Genomic DNA, 18073 nt, shown 5'->3' on the forward strand with positions numbered 1-18073 from the left:
CCCCCCTCAGTCCTCCAGGTTGCGGAAAGCCGTCTGCATCTCCTCGTTGAGCTGGGCGTAGTCAGCCGTGATCTTGGCCTCACCGTCCTTCACCGGGTCCTGGGACATGGTGGGGACGTTGGTGGCCGTCCTTGTGTCCCCAGCACCGCCACCGCTGCACAGTGTCCCCCCATACCCCCCTGCCCTACCTTGAACTTCATGGAGCTCAGTTTGTAGAGGATGTCGCCCAGGTTCTCGCGGATGGTGGCCCAGGTGACGCGGTGCTCGGCCTGCGCCGTGCTCTCCACCGCGTGTCGCGCCAGCTCGTAGAAGGTCACCATGTTGTGGAGCATCCCCACCGTCTTGTAGAAGGGGCAAAACCTGGGGGGCGACGGGGGGCACGAGCCGGACTCAGCTGTGGCGCACGGGGACCTGGGGCCGGTGCCAGGGGCCGGCGGTGGCCGTGGGTACCTGTCGTAGGGCGAGTAGCCGTTCTGCTGCAGGAAGTCGTCCTTGAGGAGCTTGGCCACCTCCAGGGTGATCTTGTCGGCCTCGGCCAGGGAGGCCTGGGGGAGAGGTGGGGAAATGGGCTCATCCCATAGCCCGCTCCTGGCCCCTCTCCCACCCCGTATCCCCCAAGCACACCACACATCCATCAGCCCCATCCCATATCCCTCTTCTGCATCCCATAACTCCCACTCTCAGCACCTCTCCCACCCCGTATGCCCTACTCCATCCCATCTCCCTCATTTCCATCCCATTTCCATCACATCTTCCTCATCTCCATCCCATCTCCTTCATCTCTATCCCATCTCTATCGCCTTTCCCATCCCCCAATGCCTTTCCCATCCCCTATCTTCCTTCTATCCTGTAACCTTCATCCCCATCCCCTATCCACCACCCCATCCCTTCTTCCATCCTCTATCTCCCGTCCTTATCCCATATCCTTCATCTCCACCCCATCCGCCACCCTCTTGCCCTCCTGTACCCCCATCCCCATCCAATCCCTTATCCCCACCCCACATCCCTTCTCGCCATCCCTTTTCCAGGGCCCTATCCCAGCACCTTGCCCACAAGCTGGACGATCTCAGCCAGATCCTCCTCCTCCTGCAGGATCTCCTTGGCCTTGGTGCGCAGGGCTGGGAATTCGGGATGCTGCCGCTCGTAGTGCGGCTCCAGCGCCCGCAGGTACTTGCTGTAGCTGATGAGCCAGTTGACGGAGGGGAAATGCTTGCGCTGCGCGAGCTTCTTATCCAGCCCCCAGAACACCTGGAAAAGAGCCGGCCTGAGCGCCGGAGCCGGCATGTGGACACGGAGCACATGGGATCGGGCCACCGCTCACCTGCACGATGCCCAGTGTGGCCGAAGTGACAGGGTCCGAGAAGTCCCCTCCTGGTGGGGACACGCTGCGGGCAAGAGGGATGAGCCATTTGGCAGGGACCATGTCCTGCAACCCGCATCCCATGTCCTGCATCCCACATCCCACACCCAAGATCCCGTGTCCCACATCCCATATTTCATGCCCTGTATCCCACATCACTCATCCCACATCTCATGTCCCACATCTCGCATCCCCCATTCTGCATCCCAAGTCCTGTGTCCCGCATCCCACATCTCACGTCCTACACCCCACACCCCACATCTCGTGTCCCGCATCTCGCATCCCACATTCCGCATCCCGTGTCCCGCGTCCCACATCTCGTGTCCTACATCTCACATCCCGCATCGCACACCCCAGATCCCATGTCCCACGTCCCACACCCCACATCTCGTGTCCCGCATCTCGCATCCCACATCCCGTGTCCCGCACCGCGTCCCGCCGCCCCACAGACTCACGCTCCCACGATGCTGACGCTGCCCTGGCGCTCGGGGCTGCCCAGGCAGCGCACGCGCCCCGCTCGCTCGTAGAAGGAGGCCAAGCGCGCGCCCAGGTACGCGGGGTAGCCGCTGTCTGCAGAGCGGGACGCGCTCAGCGGAGCCGCGCGGGGCCTCGCGGCGCCGCGGGCGCGGGGGGACGCGCTCACCCGCCGGCATCTCGGCCAAGCGCCCCGAGATCTCGCGCAGCGCCTCGGCCCAGCGCGACGTCGAGTCGGCCATCATGCTCACGTGGTAGCCCATGTCGCGGAAGTACTCGGAGAGCGTGATGCCTGCGGGCGAGCCGGGGAGCGCGCGTGGGCACGCGTGGGCATGCGTGCGAGCACACGCGCCAGCGGGCACACACAGGGGTGCAGCAAGCGTGCATGCAAGTGTGCACACGGGTATGCGTGCACACGAGCGTGCACACGAGCGTGCACACAGGAGCTCACTTGTATGCGCACGCCCCAAAAATAAATGCAAACCCAAAGGCCCTCCCAGTTGCAGAAGTGTGCACAAGCATGCACACGAGCGTGCACACGAGCATGCACACGTGCACACAGGAGCTCACTTGTACGCGCACGCCCCAAACATAAATGCAAACACAAAGGCCTTCCCAGTTGCAGAAGTGTGCACAAGCGTGCACACGAGCGTGCACACGAGTGTGCACACAGGAGCTCGCTTGCACACCCACACCCCAAACATAAATGCAAACACAAAGGCCCTCCCAGTTGCAGAAGTGTGCACAAGCGTGCACACGAGCATGCACACAGGAGCTCGCTTGCACACCCACACCCCAAACATAAATGCAAACACAAAGGCCCTCCCAGTTGCAGAAGTGTGCACAAGGGCATGCACTCGTGCACGCTTGCACGTGCACACCCCAAATGCACACGCGCATGCAAATGCCCACCCAGCTGCAAAAGCGCACGCGTGCACGCTCACAAGGGCACACACGCAGTTGCGCACACGCGTGTGCCCATGCACGTGCCCTCCCCGTGGCACACGCGTGCCCCTTAGCGCTCTGCCCCTCGCCCGCGCGTGCGAGCGTGCCCAGCTCACCGGTGTAGATGGAGGCCTCGCGGGCGGCCACGGGCATGTTGGAGGTGTTGGCCACGAGCGTCGTGCGCTTCATGATGGTCTCCGTCCTCCCGTCCACCTCCATGGTGAGCTTGGGGCCACGAGCGGCGTCACCGCGGTGCCGCCGTGGCCGTGCGCAGCCCGGCGCAGCCCCCGGCCCGGCCTGTCCCCCCACGGTGACACCCGGGACCCACCTCCGGGAAGTCCCGCAGCACCTCGGACATCTCGTTGCCGCGCTCGCCGCAGCCCACGTACACGATGACGTCGCTGTTGGAGTACTTGGACAGCGACTGCGAGATGACGGTCTTGCCGCAGCCGAAGGCCCCCGGGATGGCCGTGGTGCCACCTTGGACACACCTGGGCGCGGGGACACCATGGGGACACCATGGGGACACAGACCATGGGGACACCATGGGGACACAGTCCGTGGAGGGCAGTCAGGTCCCACTAACACCTTGGGGAAGGAGAGGGAACTGGGACATGTCTGGACACCCCTTGTCCCATCCCCTCCTGGAATCCATGCTGGGTGTAGGGGAGGCCACAGTGTCCCCAGCGTCACCCCAAGCCCCCGGATGTCCTCCTCTTCCCAGTAGGACCATCCCTATCCTCTTCCTCATCCCCATTCCTGTCCCCCATGCCATGCCCAACACTGTCCCCTCTGCTGGTCTCCATCTCAATCCCCAGGTCCATCCCCTTTCCCCATCCTTGTCCCTGGCCTCCGTGCCCTGTTCCCAGCCCTGGACCTACGGGAAAAGGGCGTCCAGGACCCTCTGGCCCGTGAGCAGCGGGTAGTTGGCCGGGAGCTTCTCGGCCACGGGCCGGGTCTGCCTCACGGGCCACACCTGCATCATGGTCAGCTTCTCCGTGGTGCCCTCGAAGTCCAGCTCCAGCACCACGTCCTGGCGGGGGGACGGGCGCCCATGGAGGGGACATTCCCGGCGTCCCCAAAGGCCACCCAGCTCCGAGAGCCCCTACCGAGATGCTGTAGTGCCCCGGCGGCGCGATGTGGGTGACGGTGCCCCGGCTCCGTGGTGGCACCATGATCTTGTGCTGGATGAGCGAGTTCTCGGTCACGACGCCGTAGATGTCCCCGCCGGTGACGTGGCTGCCGACCTGGCACGGGAGGACCGTGAGGTCCGCGTGGGACGTGACCCGATGCCGGAGCCATCCCCAGCTGTGTCCCCTCCAGAGCAGCCGCCAGGAGCTGCTGGCAGGAAGGGTGTCCCCAAATCCTGTCCCCAAGGAGGCCGCGGGTGGTGACATCCTCCCCGGCTCACCCGGATGTTTTTGCTGGGGGCGAAGTCCCAGGCGACGTCGCGGGCCAGCGCGGGGATGTTGATGCCGCGCGGGATGTAGATGGTCTTGGTGAGCTCCGTGATGTCCTTCAAGGGCCGCTGGATGCCGTCGAAGATGGAGCCCATGATGCCGGGACCGAGCTCCACCGAGAGCGGCTTCCCCGTGCGCAGCACCGGGTCCCCCACGCAGACACCCGCTGGGACAGTGCTCAGGAAAGGGACACAGCGGTGCCAGGACACAGGTGGAGATGGGAAGAGAGATGGGGATGAAGGCACAGATGGGAGGGATGGAGGTGGAGGTGACGGTTGAGGGGGAAACATGGAAGCAGAGGGAAATGGAGACGGAGAGGGAGAGGGTGATGGAGGTGGGGATGGGGAAGAGGATGGGATCAAAGAGGTTGAGGAGATGGGAATGGAAATGGGGAAGGGGATGGAGATGGGATGGGGATGTGGATGGAGAGGGAGTTGGGGTTGGGCATGGGGAGGCGGATAGGCATGGAGATACTGATGGGGATGAGAGATGGGGAAGGGGATGGGGAAAGGGACTGAGATACATGTGGGAATGAGGATGGGAATGGGGACAAGGAGGGAAAGGGATGGGATTTGACTCGGCTGGGAATGGGAAGGGGCTCGGGATGAGGCAGGGCAGTGGGACGGGGGAGGGAATCAGGATGGGGAAGGGGTTCGGGATGGGGAAGGGCAGTGGGATGAGAAAGGGGTTTGGGATGGGGAAGGGGTTCGGGATGGGGTTCGGGATGGGGTTTGGGTTCGGGATGGGGTTCGGGCTGGGGAAGGGGCCGGGCGCGGGCGGCGCTCCCGCAGGATACAGGTCTCCTCGTACACCTGGATGGTGGCCAGGTCGCCCTCCAGGCGGATGATCTCGCCCACCAGCTCGGCGTGGCCCACGCGCACCAGCTCGTACAGCTCGTACATGGCGGCGCCGGCCATGCTGCTGGCGGTCACCACTGCGGGGGGACGCGGCCCTGAGCCCGCGCGGGGCCCCGGCGTCCGGGCCACCCCCCACCCCGCCCGGCGCCTGCCCCGGCCGCTGCTAATCCCGGCTGCGTCAGCGCCCCGAACCGGGGCCAAAAAAGCCATTAAGGCTCCCGGCGCGGGCGCCGCCGTCCCTACCGGGTCCGAGACGCCGTGGACGCGGCCCAGCTGCCGCTCGCTCTCGGCCTCGGCCAGGCGCGCGAGCGGCTCCATGGCGCGTGCGGGGACGGGCGCCGCGCGCGGGGACGGGCGCCTTTATGGGCACCTTTACGGGCACGGCGGGGCGGGCGCCTGTGTACAGTCAACAGGCACAACCGCACAGTCAACAGGCACAACCGCACGGGCAACAGGCGCAGCCGCCGCGCGCCGGCCCCCGCTGGCCGCCAAGGTCTCCGTGTCCTGCTGCACCCGTGTCCTTGCGCTGTCCCTCGGTGTCCCCTGCCGGCCCCAGGACACACGTGTCCCCCCCAGCGCCAGCCCCAGGGCCCTCGGGTCCCCCCCGCTCTAAGTTCCTGCTGCAGGATCCCAGTGTCCCCCCTGTGCCAGGGCCAGCATCCCCACAGCCCCCAGGGTCCCTGTCCCCCTCAACCCCATCAGCTTTAAGGTCCCCAATCCCCAGGCTGGCGGCCACCCTGCGGTCCCCTGTGTCCCTGTCCCCCAGTGCAGCCCTGGTGTCTCTGTCCCCTTCCTACAACACTCTGGGGCTCCCTGTCCCCAGCCAGGGACCAGCCCGTGTCCCCCCAAGGCAGCCTCAGCATTCCTGTCCCCCTCCCGTGTCCTTATGTCCCCTCGAGCCAGGCTCAGGGTTCCAGCCCCCCCAAGTTCCCCGTTTACCCCCCAGTGTCCCCCACGTCCCCCCCTCTCCAAGCTCCGGGTGTTGGGGCAGGGGGGACACAAGCGCTGCCCCTGCAGGACCCAAGGCAGGCAGGGGGCCTGGCAGCAGGAGGGGCCCAGGCGTCCGCCAGGAGCAGCGCGCGGGGGCGGGAAGCGCCGCGTTCCCACCAGCTCCGCCAACCCCCCCGGCGCTTCCCGGCAGCGGCTCCCCCCGCTCCGGACACCGCTAATCCCAGAATCCCAGAACGGTTAAGGTTGGAAGGACCTCCAGAGATCATCGAGTCCAAGCAGCCCAGACCCCCAGGACGGGCGTCGCGTTGGCCTGGGCCCTCCCAACACTCCTCCCGTGACCAAAACCGCCACATTTATTAACAAAAAACACAACGGGAGCGACGCTAAAGGATAACGGGGGTGGGCAGAGAGTCCCGGGGCTCTAGGAGACCAGCACGCCGGCGGCGCCGCTCTTGGCGCCCTCGGCGCCGTCCCGCGGTGCGCGCGGCTCCTCCTCGCCCACCAGCCGGATGTTGTGCAGCTCGCGGAAGTCGTTCAGCTCGCGGCCCTTCGCCTGCAGCTGCTGGTTCAGCGAATCCAGGATTTTGCTGATCTGGAAGAAGGGGGGAAAAACGTGCGGCGAGCGGGACCTGCGCTGGGGACGGCGCGTTGGGAACGACGTGTTGAGGACCCTGCGCTGGGGACAACGTGTTGGGGACAGCGTGCTGGGGACCCCACACTGGGGACGCCGTGTTGGAGACCCCGCGCTGGGGATGCCACGTTGGGAATCCTGCGTTGGGGACCCTGCGCTGGGGACGCTGCACTGGGGATGACATGTTGGGGACGACGTGTTGAGGACACCGCACTGGGGACCCCCCACTGGGGACGACGTGTTGGGGACCCTGCGCTGGAGACGCTGTGTTGGAGACCCCGCGCTGGGGATGCCATGGCGGGAACGGGACCCTGTGCTGGGGACACCGCACTGGGGATGATGCGTTGGGGACCCCGCGTTGGGGATGCCATGTTGGGGACCCCGCGCTAGGGATGCCACGTTGGGGATGCCATGTTGGGGACCCCGCGTTGGGGACACCGTGGCGGGAGCGGGACCCCACGCTGGGGACGCCGTGCTGGAGACGCTGCATTGGGACCCTGCGCTGGCGACGCCACGTTGGGGACTCCCGCTGGGGACCCCGCGCTGGGGACGCTGCATTGGCAACCCCGTGCTGGGGACACCACGTTGGGGACCCCGCGCTAGGGATGCCACGTTGGGGATGGACGTTGGGGACCCCGTGTTGGGGACCCCGCGCTGGGGACGCCGCGCTGGCCCCGCACCTGCTCCTTGTTGCTCTCCAGCGCGGGCAGCACCTCCCGCACCGTGCGCTCCACCAGGATGCCGCCCACCATGCGGTAGCAGCGGCGCGCGGCGTCCACGGCGCGCAGCGTCTCGATGACCAGGCTGCGGGCGAAGGCGCCGTGAGGCCCCCGCGGCCCCCGCGGTGTCACCGAGCAGCGCGTGGCGCCCCCCCCCGCCCCCGCGTCCCCGGTGTCACCTGTGCTCGTTGAGCTCCAGCTCCAGCTCGGCCGCCTTGGAGGCCAATCCGCGCTGCTCCTGCCGCAGCCGGTTGAACCGGGACACGACCTGCGGCGACGGGGACGGCGCTGGGACCCGCCTGCGCCGGGCACGGCCCCCGCCATGGTGCCCCCCCCCCGGCAATGGTGCTGACCGCCCCCGTGCAGCGCCCCTGAGCCCCCCATGCAACAGATCTGCGCCCCCCCCGCCTTAAGGCAATGGTGCTGCCCCCCCGCCGTGGTGTCCCCTCCTATAATGTCCCCCCGTGCAATGGTGCCCCCCCCGGGCAATAGATCTGATGCCCCCCCCGCCTTAAGGCAATGGTCCTGCCCCCCTCCCCCCCCGCCGTGGTGCCCCCCCATGATGCCCCCCCATGGAGCCCCCCCCCCCGTGCAATGGTGCCGCCCCCCTCACCCTGCCGTGGTGCCCCCTCCCATGACCCCCCCCCCCCCCATGCAATAGATCTGCTGCCCCCCCCCGCCTTAAGGCAATGGTGCTGCCCCCGCCGTCCCCCGCCGTGCTGCCCCTTGCCATGATGCCCCCCCGTGCAATGGTGCTGACCCCCGAGGGCAATGGCCCCGCCCCCCGCGTGGCCCCGCCCCCCCGGTACCTGCTCGGCCGTCAGCCCCTTCCCGCCCGGCGCCGCCGCCCCGGGCCGCCCCTTCGCGCCCTCCGCCATCTTCCCGCCGCCGCCCCGCGCCAGTGCCCCCGCCGCCGCCGCCGCTTCCGCGGCCGGGCGGAAGGGGCGGGGCGGCCCCGCGCCGCCATCTTGGCCGCGGGCAGGAGGCACTGCCCGCTGAGGCCGCGCGGGCGCCATCTTTGGTGCGGGCGCCCGCGACGGGGCGGACTTTGCCCCGCGGCGGCGGGGCCGGCGGCGGCGGAGGGGGCATGTAGGGAGCGGGGACGCCGGGGGGCCCGGCCGGGCCGGGGGCGATGGAGGGCGCGGGCTGGGGGCGCTGGGGGCAGCAGCGGGGTGCGGGGACCGTTTGAGGGGCCTGAGGGATCATTGGGGACTGCGGGGAGCACGTGCAGGAGATTGGGGGCCCTGGAGGCACTTTGGGGAGAATCGGGGGTTTCTGGAGGGCTGGGGGGCACCTGGAGACAGCGCGTGGGGCTGGGGGCACCTGGGGGGTGCGGGCAGGCGAGGGGAGCTGAGGACGGGGGGGGGCAGGGGAGGGGGCAGCCGCCCCCCCGGCGCTAGCTACGGGGGGGGGGGGGGTCTCAGGCTCCGCCCCCCGCAGGCCGCGCGCGGCCCCGGGGGTCTCAGGCTCCGCCCCCCGCAGGGCGCGCGCGGCCCCGGGGGTCTCAGGCTCCGCCCCCCGCAGGCTGCGCGCGGCCCCGCGGCTCCGCTGCCCGCCCTGCTCCGCCGGCTCCTCAGGTGCCCGGGGGACGGGACGGGACGGGCGGCGGTGCCACCCGGGACCCCCCGCTGACGCCCCCGCTGTGCCGCAGCACCGGGGCCATGGCGGCGCTCAAGCCGCTGGTGGCCGTGGGCCAGGTGACGTCGACGGGCGACAAGGAGGGCAACGCGGCGGCGTGCGCGGCGCTGGTGCGCGAGGCGGCCCAGCGCGGCGCCTGCCTCGTCTTCCTGCCCGAGGCCTTCGACTACGTGGGCGCCAACCAAGCCGAGACGCTGCGCCTGGCCGAGAGCCTCGACGGGCCCCTGCTGGGCCGCTACGCCGCGCTCGCCCGGTACTGCCGGCGCCGCCGGGACTGCCGGGGCCACCCCGCGCGCACCAGCGCTGACACCGCGTTCCCCATGCAGGGACTGCGGCGTGTGGCTCTCGCTGGGCGGCTTCCACGAGCGCGGCGCCGACTGGGAGCGCACGGGGCGCATCTACAACTGCCACGTGCTGCTGGACGCCGCAGGTGAGCGCGGCGGCCCCGCGGCGCCCGTCCCGTCCCGCCGCGCCGCCCCCGCTGCCCCTCGCGCTGTCCCCAGGCCGCCGCGCGGCCGCCTACAGGAAGACCCACCTGTGCGACGTGGAGCTGGAGGGCCGCGTGTCCATGCGCGAGAGCAGCTTCACCAACGCGGGCGCCGAGATCGTGCCGCCCGTCAGCACGCCGGCCGGAAAGGTGGGGGCCGCCGCGTCCCCTCTGCGTCCCCAGCTCGGGGACACGAGGGGATTCATGTCCCTCCCCGCGTCCCCAGCTTGGCCTGGCCGTCTGCTACGACCTGCGCTTCCCCGAGCTGTCCCTGGCGCTGCGGCGCGCCGGCGCCGACATCCTCACGTACCCGTCGGCCTTCACCGTCACCACGGCTCGGCGCACTGGGAGGTGAGCGCCGGCCCCGGGCGCGCGTCCCGTCCCGTCCCGTCCCGCGCTCGGGGCGCCCCACGCTGTCCCCCGCCGCAGGTGCTGCTGCGCGCCCGGGCCATCGAGAGCCAGTGCTACGTGGTGGCGGCGGCGCAGACGGGCCGCCACCACGAGCAGCGCGCGTCCTACGGCCACTCGCTCGTCGTGGACCCCTGGGGCACCGTGGTGGCCCAGTGCGGCGACGGCCCCGGCCTCTGCTACGCCGAGATCGACCTGGAGTTCCTGCAGCGCGTGCGCCGCGAGATGCCCGTGCAGAGCCACCGGCGGCCCGAGCTCTACGGCAGCGCGGCCTCCGCGCCGTGATTCCCCAGCCGGAATTCCCAGCGGGATTCCCGCCGGGCCACGGCCACCCAATAAACCTCCTCGAGCCGCCCGGTGCCTCCCTCGTCCCCGGGGGCTCTTCCCCTTCCCTGGTCCCCGCTGCCCATCCCTGGGCACCAGGAGCGAGGCCAGGGGGATGGTGCCCCCCTCACAGTGGCTCAGCTGGCCCCAGGGCCCCCCAGGTGGCACCGGGGGTGTCACGGCACCTACGTCGGTGGCACCCAAGGGTCCCTGGGGGGAGCCGGGGGCTGTGGGACAGGTTTATTTCCAGACAACCCAGAGCTACACGGGGCCAGGGCCGCTTGAGTGGAGGTGTTAAAAACAACCACAGCCGCAGTTACCCCCGCACGACACAATGCCAGGGAGGCCCCGCACGTCCCTGCTTTGTCCCTCCACCTGGGCCAAGGAGGAGCAGGGTCAAACCAGCTGGAAACCAGCTGGAAACCCGCTGGAAACCAGCTCAGCCCTGGAAAAGCAGCTCCCGGAGCCGCCCGAGCGGCCAAGGAGCAAAGGGCCGGGGCGGAGGCTCCGGGAAGGGAGGAGCAGCCGCTCCGGTGGCCTGAGGTGACCGTCCTTGGGGGAGGGGGACAGAGCCGCACGCAGCGGCCGCCGGTCACAGGGACAGCGGGGACATGACCCCAGCTCGGGGACACGACTCCAGCTCGGGGACACAAAGGGACATGGAAAGGGGATGGCAGAGCCTGGCTGCTCCCCAGGCTAAAGCGAGGGGATGATTTTCCTCCTGAGGAGCCCGCGGGAGGGCGAGATGCTGCTGGAGGGACATCCCCAAGTGTCCCCTGGCACCCCGGGCCGCAGGACACGGGGGCAGGGCTGCCACGAGCCCCCAAGTGTCCCCAAACCGGACACGGGCGCCGCCGGGCCCAGCGCAGTCCCGGTACAAACCCGTGTCCGGCTCCCGGCAGCAGCTCTCGGCCCAGCACGGACAGGCCCCACGCGGGACTTTTGCCTTTCATTTTTAATGGGTACAAAATAAAAGAGAAAGGAAACGAAGCAAGAGAGCGAGAGGAGGTGACAGGACAGGAGAGAGGGACAGGGAACCAGGGAAGCCTCCAGCAGCGCCGCCCGCGCTCTCCGCTCCGGCCGCCCGGCGCTCATCCTCCCCGCCGGCCGGGTCCGAGATCTGCCGAGCGCTTCGCAGGAGTCCAGGGAGGGACTTAAATGATCTTTTAAAAAAAGAAAAAACAAAAAAGAAGAAAAAAAATAAAGAAGAGGAGGGCGGAGAAAAGCCTGGATGGCAGCGCGCCGCCGGCCGCGGCGTCAGGGGGCCGTTTGCAGCATCAAGTTCCTCAGGAGTTTCTGGCGCCCGACCTCGTAATCCTCCTCGTCCACGTTAACGAGCAGTTTGATGGCCTCGTGGCCCACGGCTTGCTTGAGCGAGTCCGTGATGAAGACGCCCTTGAGGGCCTCGAGCAACGAGCCGTTAATGTAGTCGCGCCAGAACGCGTCGAGGTAGGTGAGCTCGGAGAACTTTATGTCACAGATGATGGAGCCCAGGTCCCGCGATTTGAGGATGGTGTTGGCCTGGTTGAAGCGCTCGAACTGGCGCTCCAGGGGGTCCTGCTTGTTGGAGAAGACGTTGCCTTGCAGCGCCGTCTCGTGCTGGCAGTACTCGGCCCGGACTCGCAGGCGGATATCTGGGGAAGCGGGAAGGGCGCTGAGCGCTGCCGCCGGGGCACGGAACCCACCCCGGGGAACGGGAACCCACCCCGGGGCACGGAACCCACCCCGGGAACGGGAACCCACCCCGGGGCACGGGAACCCCCGCCGGGGCTCTTACCACAGGTCTGCTTCTCTTTGGGGTCCGGCGTCACCGACTTCCTCCTGCGGCGCTGGCTGCCGAGGAGGGCCCTGCCGCGCGCCGGCCGCTTGGCGCAGAGCTGGGGCCCGCCGGGCGAGCAGCAGACCACGGGGTGCTGGGCAGGCACTGCGCGGAGGGGACGGCTCAGGGACAGCCAGCGCTGCCACCGCCGCGTCCCCGGCCCCGGGGGCCACCGTCCCCTCCCGCGCGGGCGCCCGGCCCCGGCGCTCACCTGGTTTGTGGGGGTGGCCCAGGCCGGGCTCGGCGTCGCCGGGCGCGCGCGGCGTCACGTAGCGGATGGACGTCTCCTCCAGGTACTTGTCCACGAGATCCGGGCACACTGCGGGACAGGGAACGGGCAGCGCTCGCCGGGGCGGCTCCGAGGGCACCGGCGGCTCCGCGCGCCGGCTCCTCCCGTTCCCGCTGCTCCCCGCCCGTTCAACGGCTGCTGGGGGACTCCATCATCGCCCCAAATCCCTCCCAATAACCCCACGGAAACCCGGTGTCCTAGGAGCCCCTGGTGTTTAAATGGCCTTGGGAGTCAGACCAAGGAAAGCCCAAGCGGAGCTGCCGGAGCGGAGCCGGACAAGCGGCAGGGATCAAATCCAGCCAACGAGGAAGCGCCGGGGCTGGCTCCGGAGCGGCGCGTCCATGCGGATCCTCCGCGGGCGGGTTCCAGTGTGACCGGTGACCCCTGCACCGTGGCCGGGAGGGCATCCCGGGTTAATCCGTAACCCGCCACCCCCCGGCTCGCTCATCCCTGTGGCATGAGGGACACAGCCAGTGGCTCCTGCGAGGAAGGTGACATGCGGGAATCCTGCCAATCCTCGTGCTTCCCAAACCTCTCCGTCACCCAAAGCGCCGGCAGGAACCCGAGGGACTCGGCGGCCCGCGAGCGCAATGGAGGAAGGAAAACGGAGATGCCGGGGGTTCGCCCTGCCCGGGCGGCTGCCTCGCGCTCCGGGCCCGCTTCCATGCTCGGAGCGGCGCTCCTTCCCGGCGGATTCCCCCGGACAAGACCCCGCGGTTCCCTGCACCGCTCCCCCCAGAGGCAGGAGGAGCAGCGGGGGGTCCCGTCTTGCCGGGAGCCCCCTGCTCTCCGCGCGGGCCGGGCGGCTCCGCTTACCGGCGCGGCGCCGCTTCAGCGTCACGTAGGGCAGCAGGTCGTGGCGCGTGATGATGCGGAGCAGCTGCAGCACCTGGCGGAAGTTGGTCTCGTCGCAGCGGCCCTGCCGCTCCAGCGCCAGCAGGAAGTCCCGGCCGCTGCGGATCATGCCGCGCTCGTAGTCGTCGATGACGTCCACGAAGAGGAAGGAGAGGACGCGCACGTCGCGGTGCGTCAGGTGCGTGCCCACGATGTCGAACATGCGGTGCAGGCTGTACAGGCCGTGCTCGCGGTCGCCGCGCTCCTCCGGCCAGGCCTGCGCCCGGCTCCGCTTGTGCGCGGCCATGGCGCGCGGCCCTGCGGGAGGGGACAGCGGTCACCGCGGCGCCGCGCGCGGCCTCCGGCCCTCGCTCGCGTCACCCGCCCTCCGACAGGCGGCTCGACAGGCGCAGCGCGACCCCCGGCGCTATCGCACGGAGCGCAGGGACACCCGGCAGGTCCCGGCCTGTCCCCGGAGCCGGCCGAGCGGCTCCAGCTCTTTCCAAGCAGCTCCTGCTCCGGCTGTCGCTGGTGCCATCGGGACCCGGATCCTCCAGGGCGGTTCTGCCGGGGGACCCGACCTGGTCTCCCTGCCTGCGCATTCCCGAGCGGCAGCGGTCGCTCCTCACCCTACCCCAGGATCCAGGCTCCAAAGCCGAGACACGGAGCCGGCTGCGGCTGCGACATCCCCGACGCTCGAGGGCCCCAGAACCCCTGGCCGGGATTTCCCTGGAAGCTCCGGGTGGGGACGCGGAGGCAGCGGGGCAGGACCGCAGACCAGGAGGGGATTTCACTCATCCTGCACCGTGCGGAGCCCACGGGGAGAGGCCGGAGCCTCCGCGGCTGCTCCCGGCACCGCCGGGACTCGCGGGGCCGACACGGCTGCCAGGCGGCTCCAACGGCTCCGCACCGGGACTCGCTCCCCCTTCTGGCGCCGGGAGGATGCGGACGAGCCGGGACGCTGCTCCGGAGCGTGGGCCAAGGCCAAGGCCACCATCCGAGAGGCCCCGGCTCGAACGGAAGGGGGGTCATTCCCGTCACTCAAGGGAAGGGGGGTCATTCCCGTCACCGAAGAGCTTCACTCCAAACCACATCCAGTGACAACCGCTTCAAGCCAAGAAGGGGGGAACATGAAGCCGGGCACAGCCGGACCCGGTCGTCACCCGCCCGACTGTCACCAGCAGGGACAATCACAGCCAACCCCATGGGGAACAGCAGCTCGGAAACAGTCAAGAACCCCAGAGCCCAGCGCCTGTGCGCCGGCCGCGGCTCCGCCTGTAGCGAAGGACAACCTGTCTGCACCCAAAACAGCCGCCCACGGCTGCAGCACCCAAAGCGCCGGCCGTGCTAGTGACTGCAGCCACTACAGCCGCTTGGTGGCCCTGCGACAGCCACACGAGGAGTAGGGACGTCACCCGGCGCCTCCCTCCGCCTGTCGCGCTCCTCGGATGGTTCCAGGCCGCTGCGCCAGGAGCTCCGCGTTTCCCTGCTCTCATCCTGGGTTTTGCAACCGCTCCAAACACTGGAGCGCTGGAAACCAACAAGGAGGGGACATCAGCAGCAGGAAGGAACAAGGGACAAGCACGGGCATCTCCGGGGAGGATGTCACCGCCTCCCAGGCCGGACAGTCTCCTGGGCCGCGTTGAGCCCTCCTGACAGGCAACAGAAGCGGAACCAGAAGCTGATCCGGTGGCCGGAGCTCAGGGCTCCAAACCCTCCGTCGCGGCCTCTCCTCCGCGGGGACCCGGCCTCCATCCCGCTTCCCTCGCCCGCTTCCCGAACATTAGAGCAGGAAAAGCCCCCGGATTACCCAGACCAGGGACCAAACCCATCCCGACCCCCCTCCCCGGGGACTGCAGGGTTCCCCGCAGCGCGGACAGGGCGCCCACGTCACCGTCCCGGCCGGGCTGCTCGCATCCCGGGATCGCGCGGAGGAAACGGAAGGGAGCGGAGGGACCCCGGTGTCACCCGGGCCACCCGCGGGCAGCGCAGCCCGGCTCCGCGCAGACTTCGAGGAGCGCCCAGGGATCATTAAAGCCATTTAGCGGAACAGGAAAAACGAGCTCCGGTGCCTCCCCGGTTAGTCAGTCGGAGCCTGCCCGGCCCGCGGGAATCCTCCCCGTGACGCCGCGCGCGACGGCGGCCGCCCCGACCCGCAAACGCGGCCCCAACGCGGCGCCCGGCTCCGAGGGCGATCCCGCGGAACGCCCCGTTCCCCGGCTCCCCGGGGAGCCCCATGGGTCAGGACACCCGGGGACACGGCCCCAAAGAGCCGCTTCCCAACTCGCCCCGCCGGGGAACGAGCAGGAAGAGCCAGGAGGGCGTTTCGCAACCCCCGGAGAAGCCGCATCTCCGGGTTTCCTCCTTTTCCGCGGCTCTTCCGCGGGGCTCCAGCAGCCTCGGGGCCGCTCCGCTCCCGTGGGTCCAACGCCAAGAACAACAGAGTGGCCAAAATCCATCCTCAAATCCCTGCTCCCGCCCCGACGGCACGAGGACCCATTTGTGCCCCGGGATCCGGGGCTCCCGCAGCGCACGGAGCCGGCGGCGCCTGGGCATCCGCCGCGACAGCCGCTTGGGCAGAACAGGCGGCCACAAACCCCCTCTGCGCCGCCGTTTAACACCCGCTTCCCAACACCCCCGCGCCACAACCCCTGCAGGGGGGAATTGTCCCATTTGGAGGGTTTGGACATTCTGTGGAGCATCCAACACAGGATTCCCCAGCGAAAGGAGCCTCCACGGGCGGCGGGAGATGGACCTGGGAGCTTTACAGAGCTCCCGCGCACGGGAGCGTTCGGCTGTTTAAACCCCGTTTAAATCCCGAGGATTTGTAACCCATGAGGGCAACTGAGGGGTACAAACACTCCGACCAGCAGCTGGGCCAGGATGGGATCTTAAAACTGGCAGATTTGTTTGGGAAATTATTACATTCCCACAAAAACCAACGAATCCAACTCCGCACGTTGCTCTACAGGAGCCCCCTGCCCGGCTTCCCAGCGGATCCGATGGAGCAGCAGCCTCTCCGCACGCGCGGCCGGGAGCGGATCCCACTCTCCGCCGGCATCCGGACGTGCTCCGGCGAATGGCGCAACACCCCCCCAGGCGGGAATACAGCCGGAGCGTCAACGCACGCCAACACCGGGAGGAAGCAGGGAGAAAAACAGGGAAACGAGCTGCGAGGAAGGATGAAGAGAACCAGGAAAGCGCCCGGTGCACCAAGACGGGAAGAGAAACAGCCTGGGGTTACCTCAACGCGGAGCCTACGGCAGCGACGCTTCCAAAGCTGTGGAAATCGGCCGGGAGCAGGGCCGGAGGCCAAGTTTAAGTAGCAGCAAAGTCAAAACCGCGAAGGGATCTGAAGCGGTGCCTTTCTGCTTTGCGTTCCGAGAGGCAGCTCCGAGCGGCGCCTCCGTGCACGCGGCGCTCCGGCCTCGGAATCCGCGGCCCTCGGGATCCCGGCCGCCCAGAGCCGCGGGCACGCGCGGGAGCTCGCAGGGAGCCGCAGCCCGGCGGGATGCGCCCGGCGGCACGGGGCAGCTCCGGGCACATCCAGCCCCACGCGGGACCTGCTGTTGCTTCCCGGACCGGGACACGTGGCTCCCCCGGGGCTGCTGAAGCACCGACGGCCTCGAGAGCCCGCGTGAGGCCCGGCCTCCGCGCGGCTGCTCCGAGGGAGGCGCCGTCCCGGCCGCGCTCCGCGCTCCGTCGGGAGCCTCCTCATCCTCCTGCCCTCCCGGCTCGAGGCTCCGGCCGACGCGGAACCCCGGCCACGGCGCTCAAAGCAGATGCCACAAAACGCAGAACGTTGTCACTTACGGCGGCAGCTCCTTGGGAAGGGAAGGGAGAATCGTTTGCACATTAGGAAATAAAAACACATACAGGAAAACCAACCTTAGCGAGAAGCTCTTGGCGTCTTGCTTAGATCCGTTCCGGTGCAGCAATTTGAACACAGCGGCCAAACAAGAGTTTTTTTTTTTGTTTTTTTTTTTAAAGAAGTCTTCTATCCCCTTTTTTTCTCCTTGACTTTTTAAATAAACTAGCCAAAATAAACTAAGTGCCTACCGAGCGTTTCACCTACGGCTCTTATGCCAGGGGAGCCCAACTCCCAAATTCAGAGTTCAACGTTAAAGCTGGTCGACTTTCCAGAAGCCACCCAAGAATTTTTTTGTCCAACGACTTAGAAGCCCAGACTTTTTTTTTTTTTTCCTCCCTACTTTACCCTAAAATAATTTATCGAGCGGGGAAAGGAGGAAGAGGAAGGCCCAGGACGAACCTTGCTCGCTCTAGGTCGTTTCTTTTAAAGAAACCATTTCTGAAGAACTAACTACACCGCGTCCTTGTCAACGGCAGCGCTTCGGGCCGCCCTCCTCACCCAGGAGACCAGCGGGGTGTTCCGACACTTTTAAGTCTCAATTTGCTTCCTCAGCAGAATAATTTTTTCCAGAAACTGAACTGGATTAAGCCAGGACCTTACTATAAAAGCCAAGAGAAGGAACTAGGCCGTTCTTTTTAAATTCAGCCCATTCCTTCTCATTATTTACTCACAAATCATAACTCTTAGTGCTTGTCTCCGCTCCAGCGGCGGCTTAAGGCTATTCCTGCCCCGGAGAGCGCTGGCTTCGACGGCCGGGCCCGGCGGCTCCTCCGTCTGGCACCACCTCCCTACGTTCCTACGAGAGACTAAAAATGAAACCTCTGCCGGCAACTAACGCTGCCCAAATACGTCGCTAAATCGCCCCAAAAGAGGGTGCCGCGAAGCTGGGGACGGTCAGGGGGTCATGGCGCTGTGCCCGCCGGGCCCTACTCCTGCCTCCGCCCCGCCGCGACGAGAGAAAAATGGAAAAAAAAAAAAAAACCGAGCAGAAAAGCGCTGGAAAAGC

The 18073-nt window shown here is 68.0% G+C and overlaps 4 protein-coding genes across 4 annotated transcripts; 1 reads left to right on the forward strand and 3 right to left on the reverse strand.

Annotated features, from left to right (window-relative positions):
- LOC104568516 (V-type proton ATPase catalytic subunit A-like) lies at positions 1 to 5414 on the reverse strand. Its single transcript, XM_088529830.1, has 13 exons — positions 5036 to 5414; positions 4191 to 4405; positions 3889 to 4026; positions 3661 to 3812; positions 3108 to 3270; positions 2896 to 3004; positions 2004 to 2126; positions 1816 to 1930; positions 1322 to 1385; positions 1045 to 1248; positions 451 to 545; positions 189 to 360; positions 1 to 99 (listed from the first exon to the last, which is right to left on the reverse strand). The coding sequence occupies exons 1-13, from the start codon at positions 5412 to 5414 to the stop codon at positions 7 to 9; spliced, it is 2022 nt and encodes a 673-aa protein (XP_088385956.1). The 3' UTR covers positions 1 to 6.
- Positions 5415 to 6467: 1053 nt separating this feature from the next.
- Positions 6468 to 8278, reverse strand: PFDN2 (prefoldin subunit 2). Its single transcript, XM_088529849.1, has 4 exons — positions 8207 to 8278; positions 7577 to 7665; positions 7359 to 7482; positions 6468 to 6639 (listed from the first exon to the last, which is right to left on the reverse strand). Exons 1-4 carry the CDS (start codon positions 8273 to 8275, stop codon positions 6469 to 6471), a joined length of 453 nt encoding a protein of 150 aa, XP_088385975.1. The 5' UTR covers positions 8276 to 8278; the 3' UTR covers position 6468.
- A 780-nt stretch (positions 8279 to 9058) lies between these two features.
- On the forward strand, positions 9059 to 10215 carry NIT1 (nitrilase 1). Its single transcript, XM_088529831.1, is given in 6 exon segments — positions 9059 to 9288; positions 9362 to 9465; positions 9539 to 9672; positions 9749 to 9851; positions 9854 to 9873; positions 9952 to 10215. Coding segments are annotated over 6 exon segments (855 nt in total).
- Positions 10216 to 11510: 1295 nt separating this feature from the next.
- On the reverse strand, positions 11511 to 13508 carry DEDD (death effector domain containing). Its single transcript, XM_088529850.1, has 4 exons — positions 13179 to 13508; positions 12285 to 12392; positions 12032 to 12178; positions 11511 to 11888 (listed from the first exon to the last, which is right to left on the reverse strand). The coding sequence occupies exons 1-4, from the start codon at positions 13501 to 13503 to the stop codon at positions 11512 to 11514; spliced, it is 957 nt and encodes a 318-aa protein (XP_088385976.1). The 5' UTR covers positions 13504 to 13508; the 3' UTR covers position 11511.
- Positions 13509 to 18073: the final 4565 nt, after the last annotated feature.

This window comes from Tinamus guttatus, unplaced genomic scaffold (genome assembly GCF_059628265.1).
Source record: "Tinamus guttatus ecotype Peru unplaced genomic scaffold, ASM5962826v1 Tinamus_guttatus_pri_ptg000350l, whole genome shotgun sequence".
NCBI lineage: Eukaryota > Metazoa > Chordata > Aves > Tinamiformes > Tinamidae > Tinamus > Tinamus guttatus.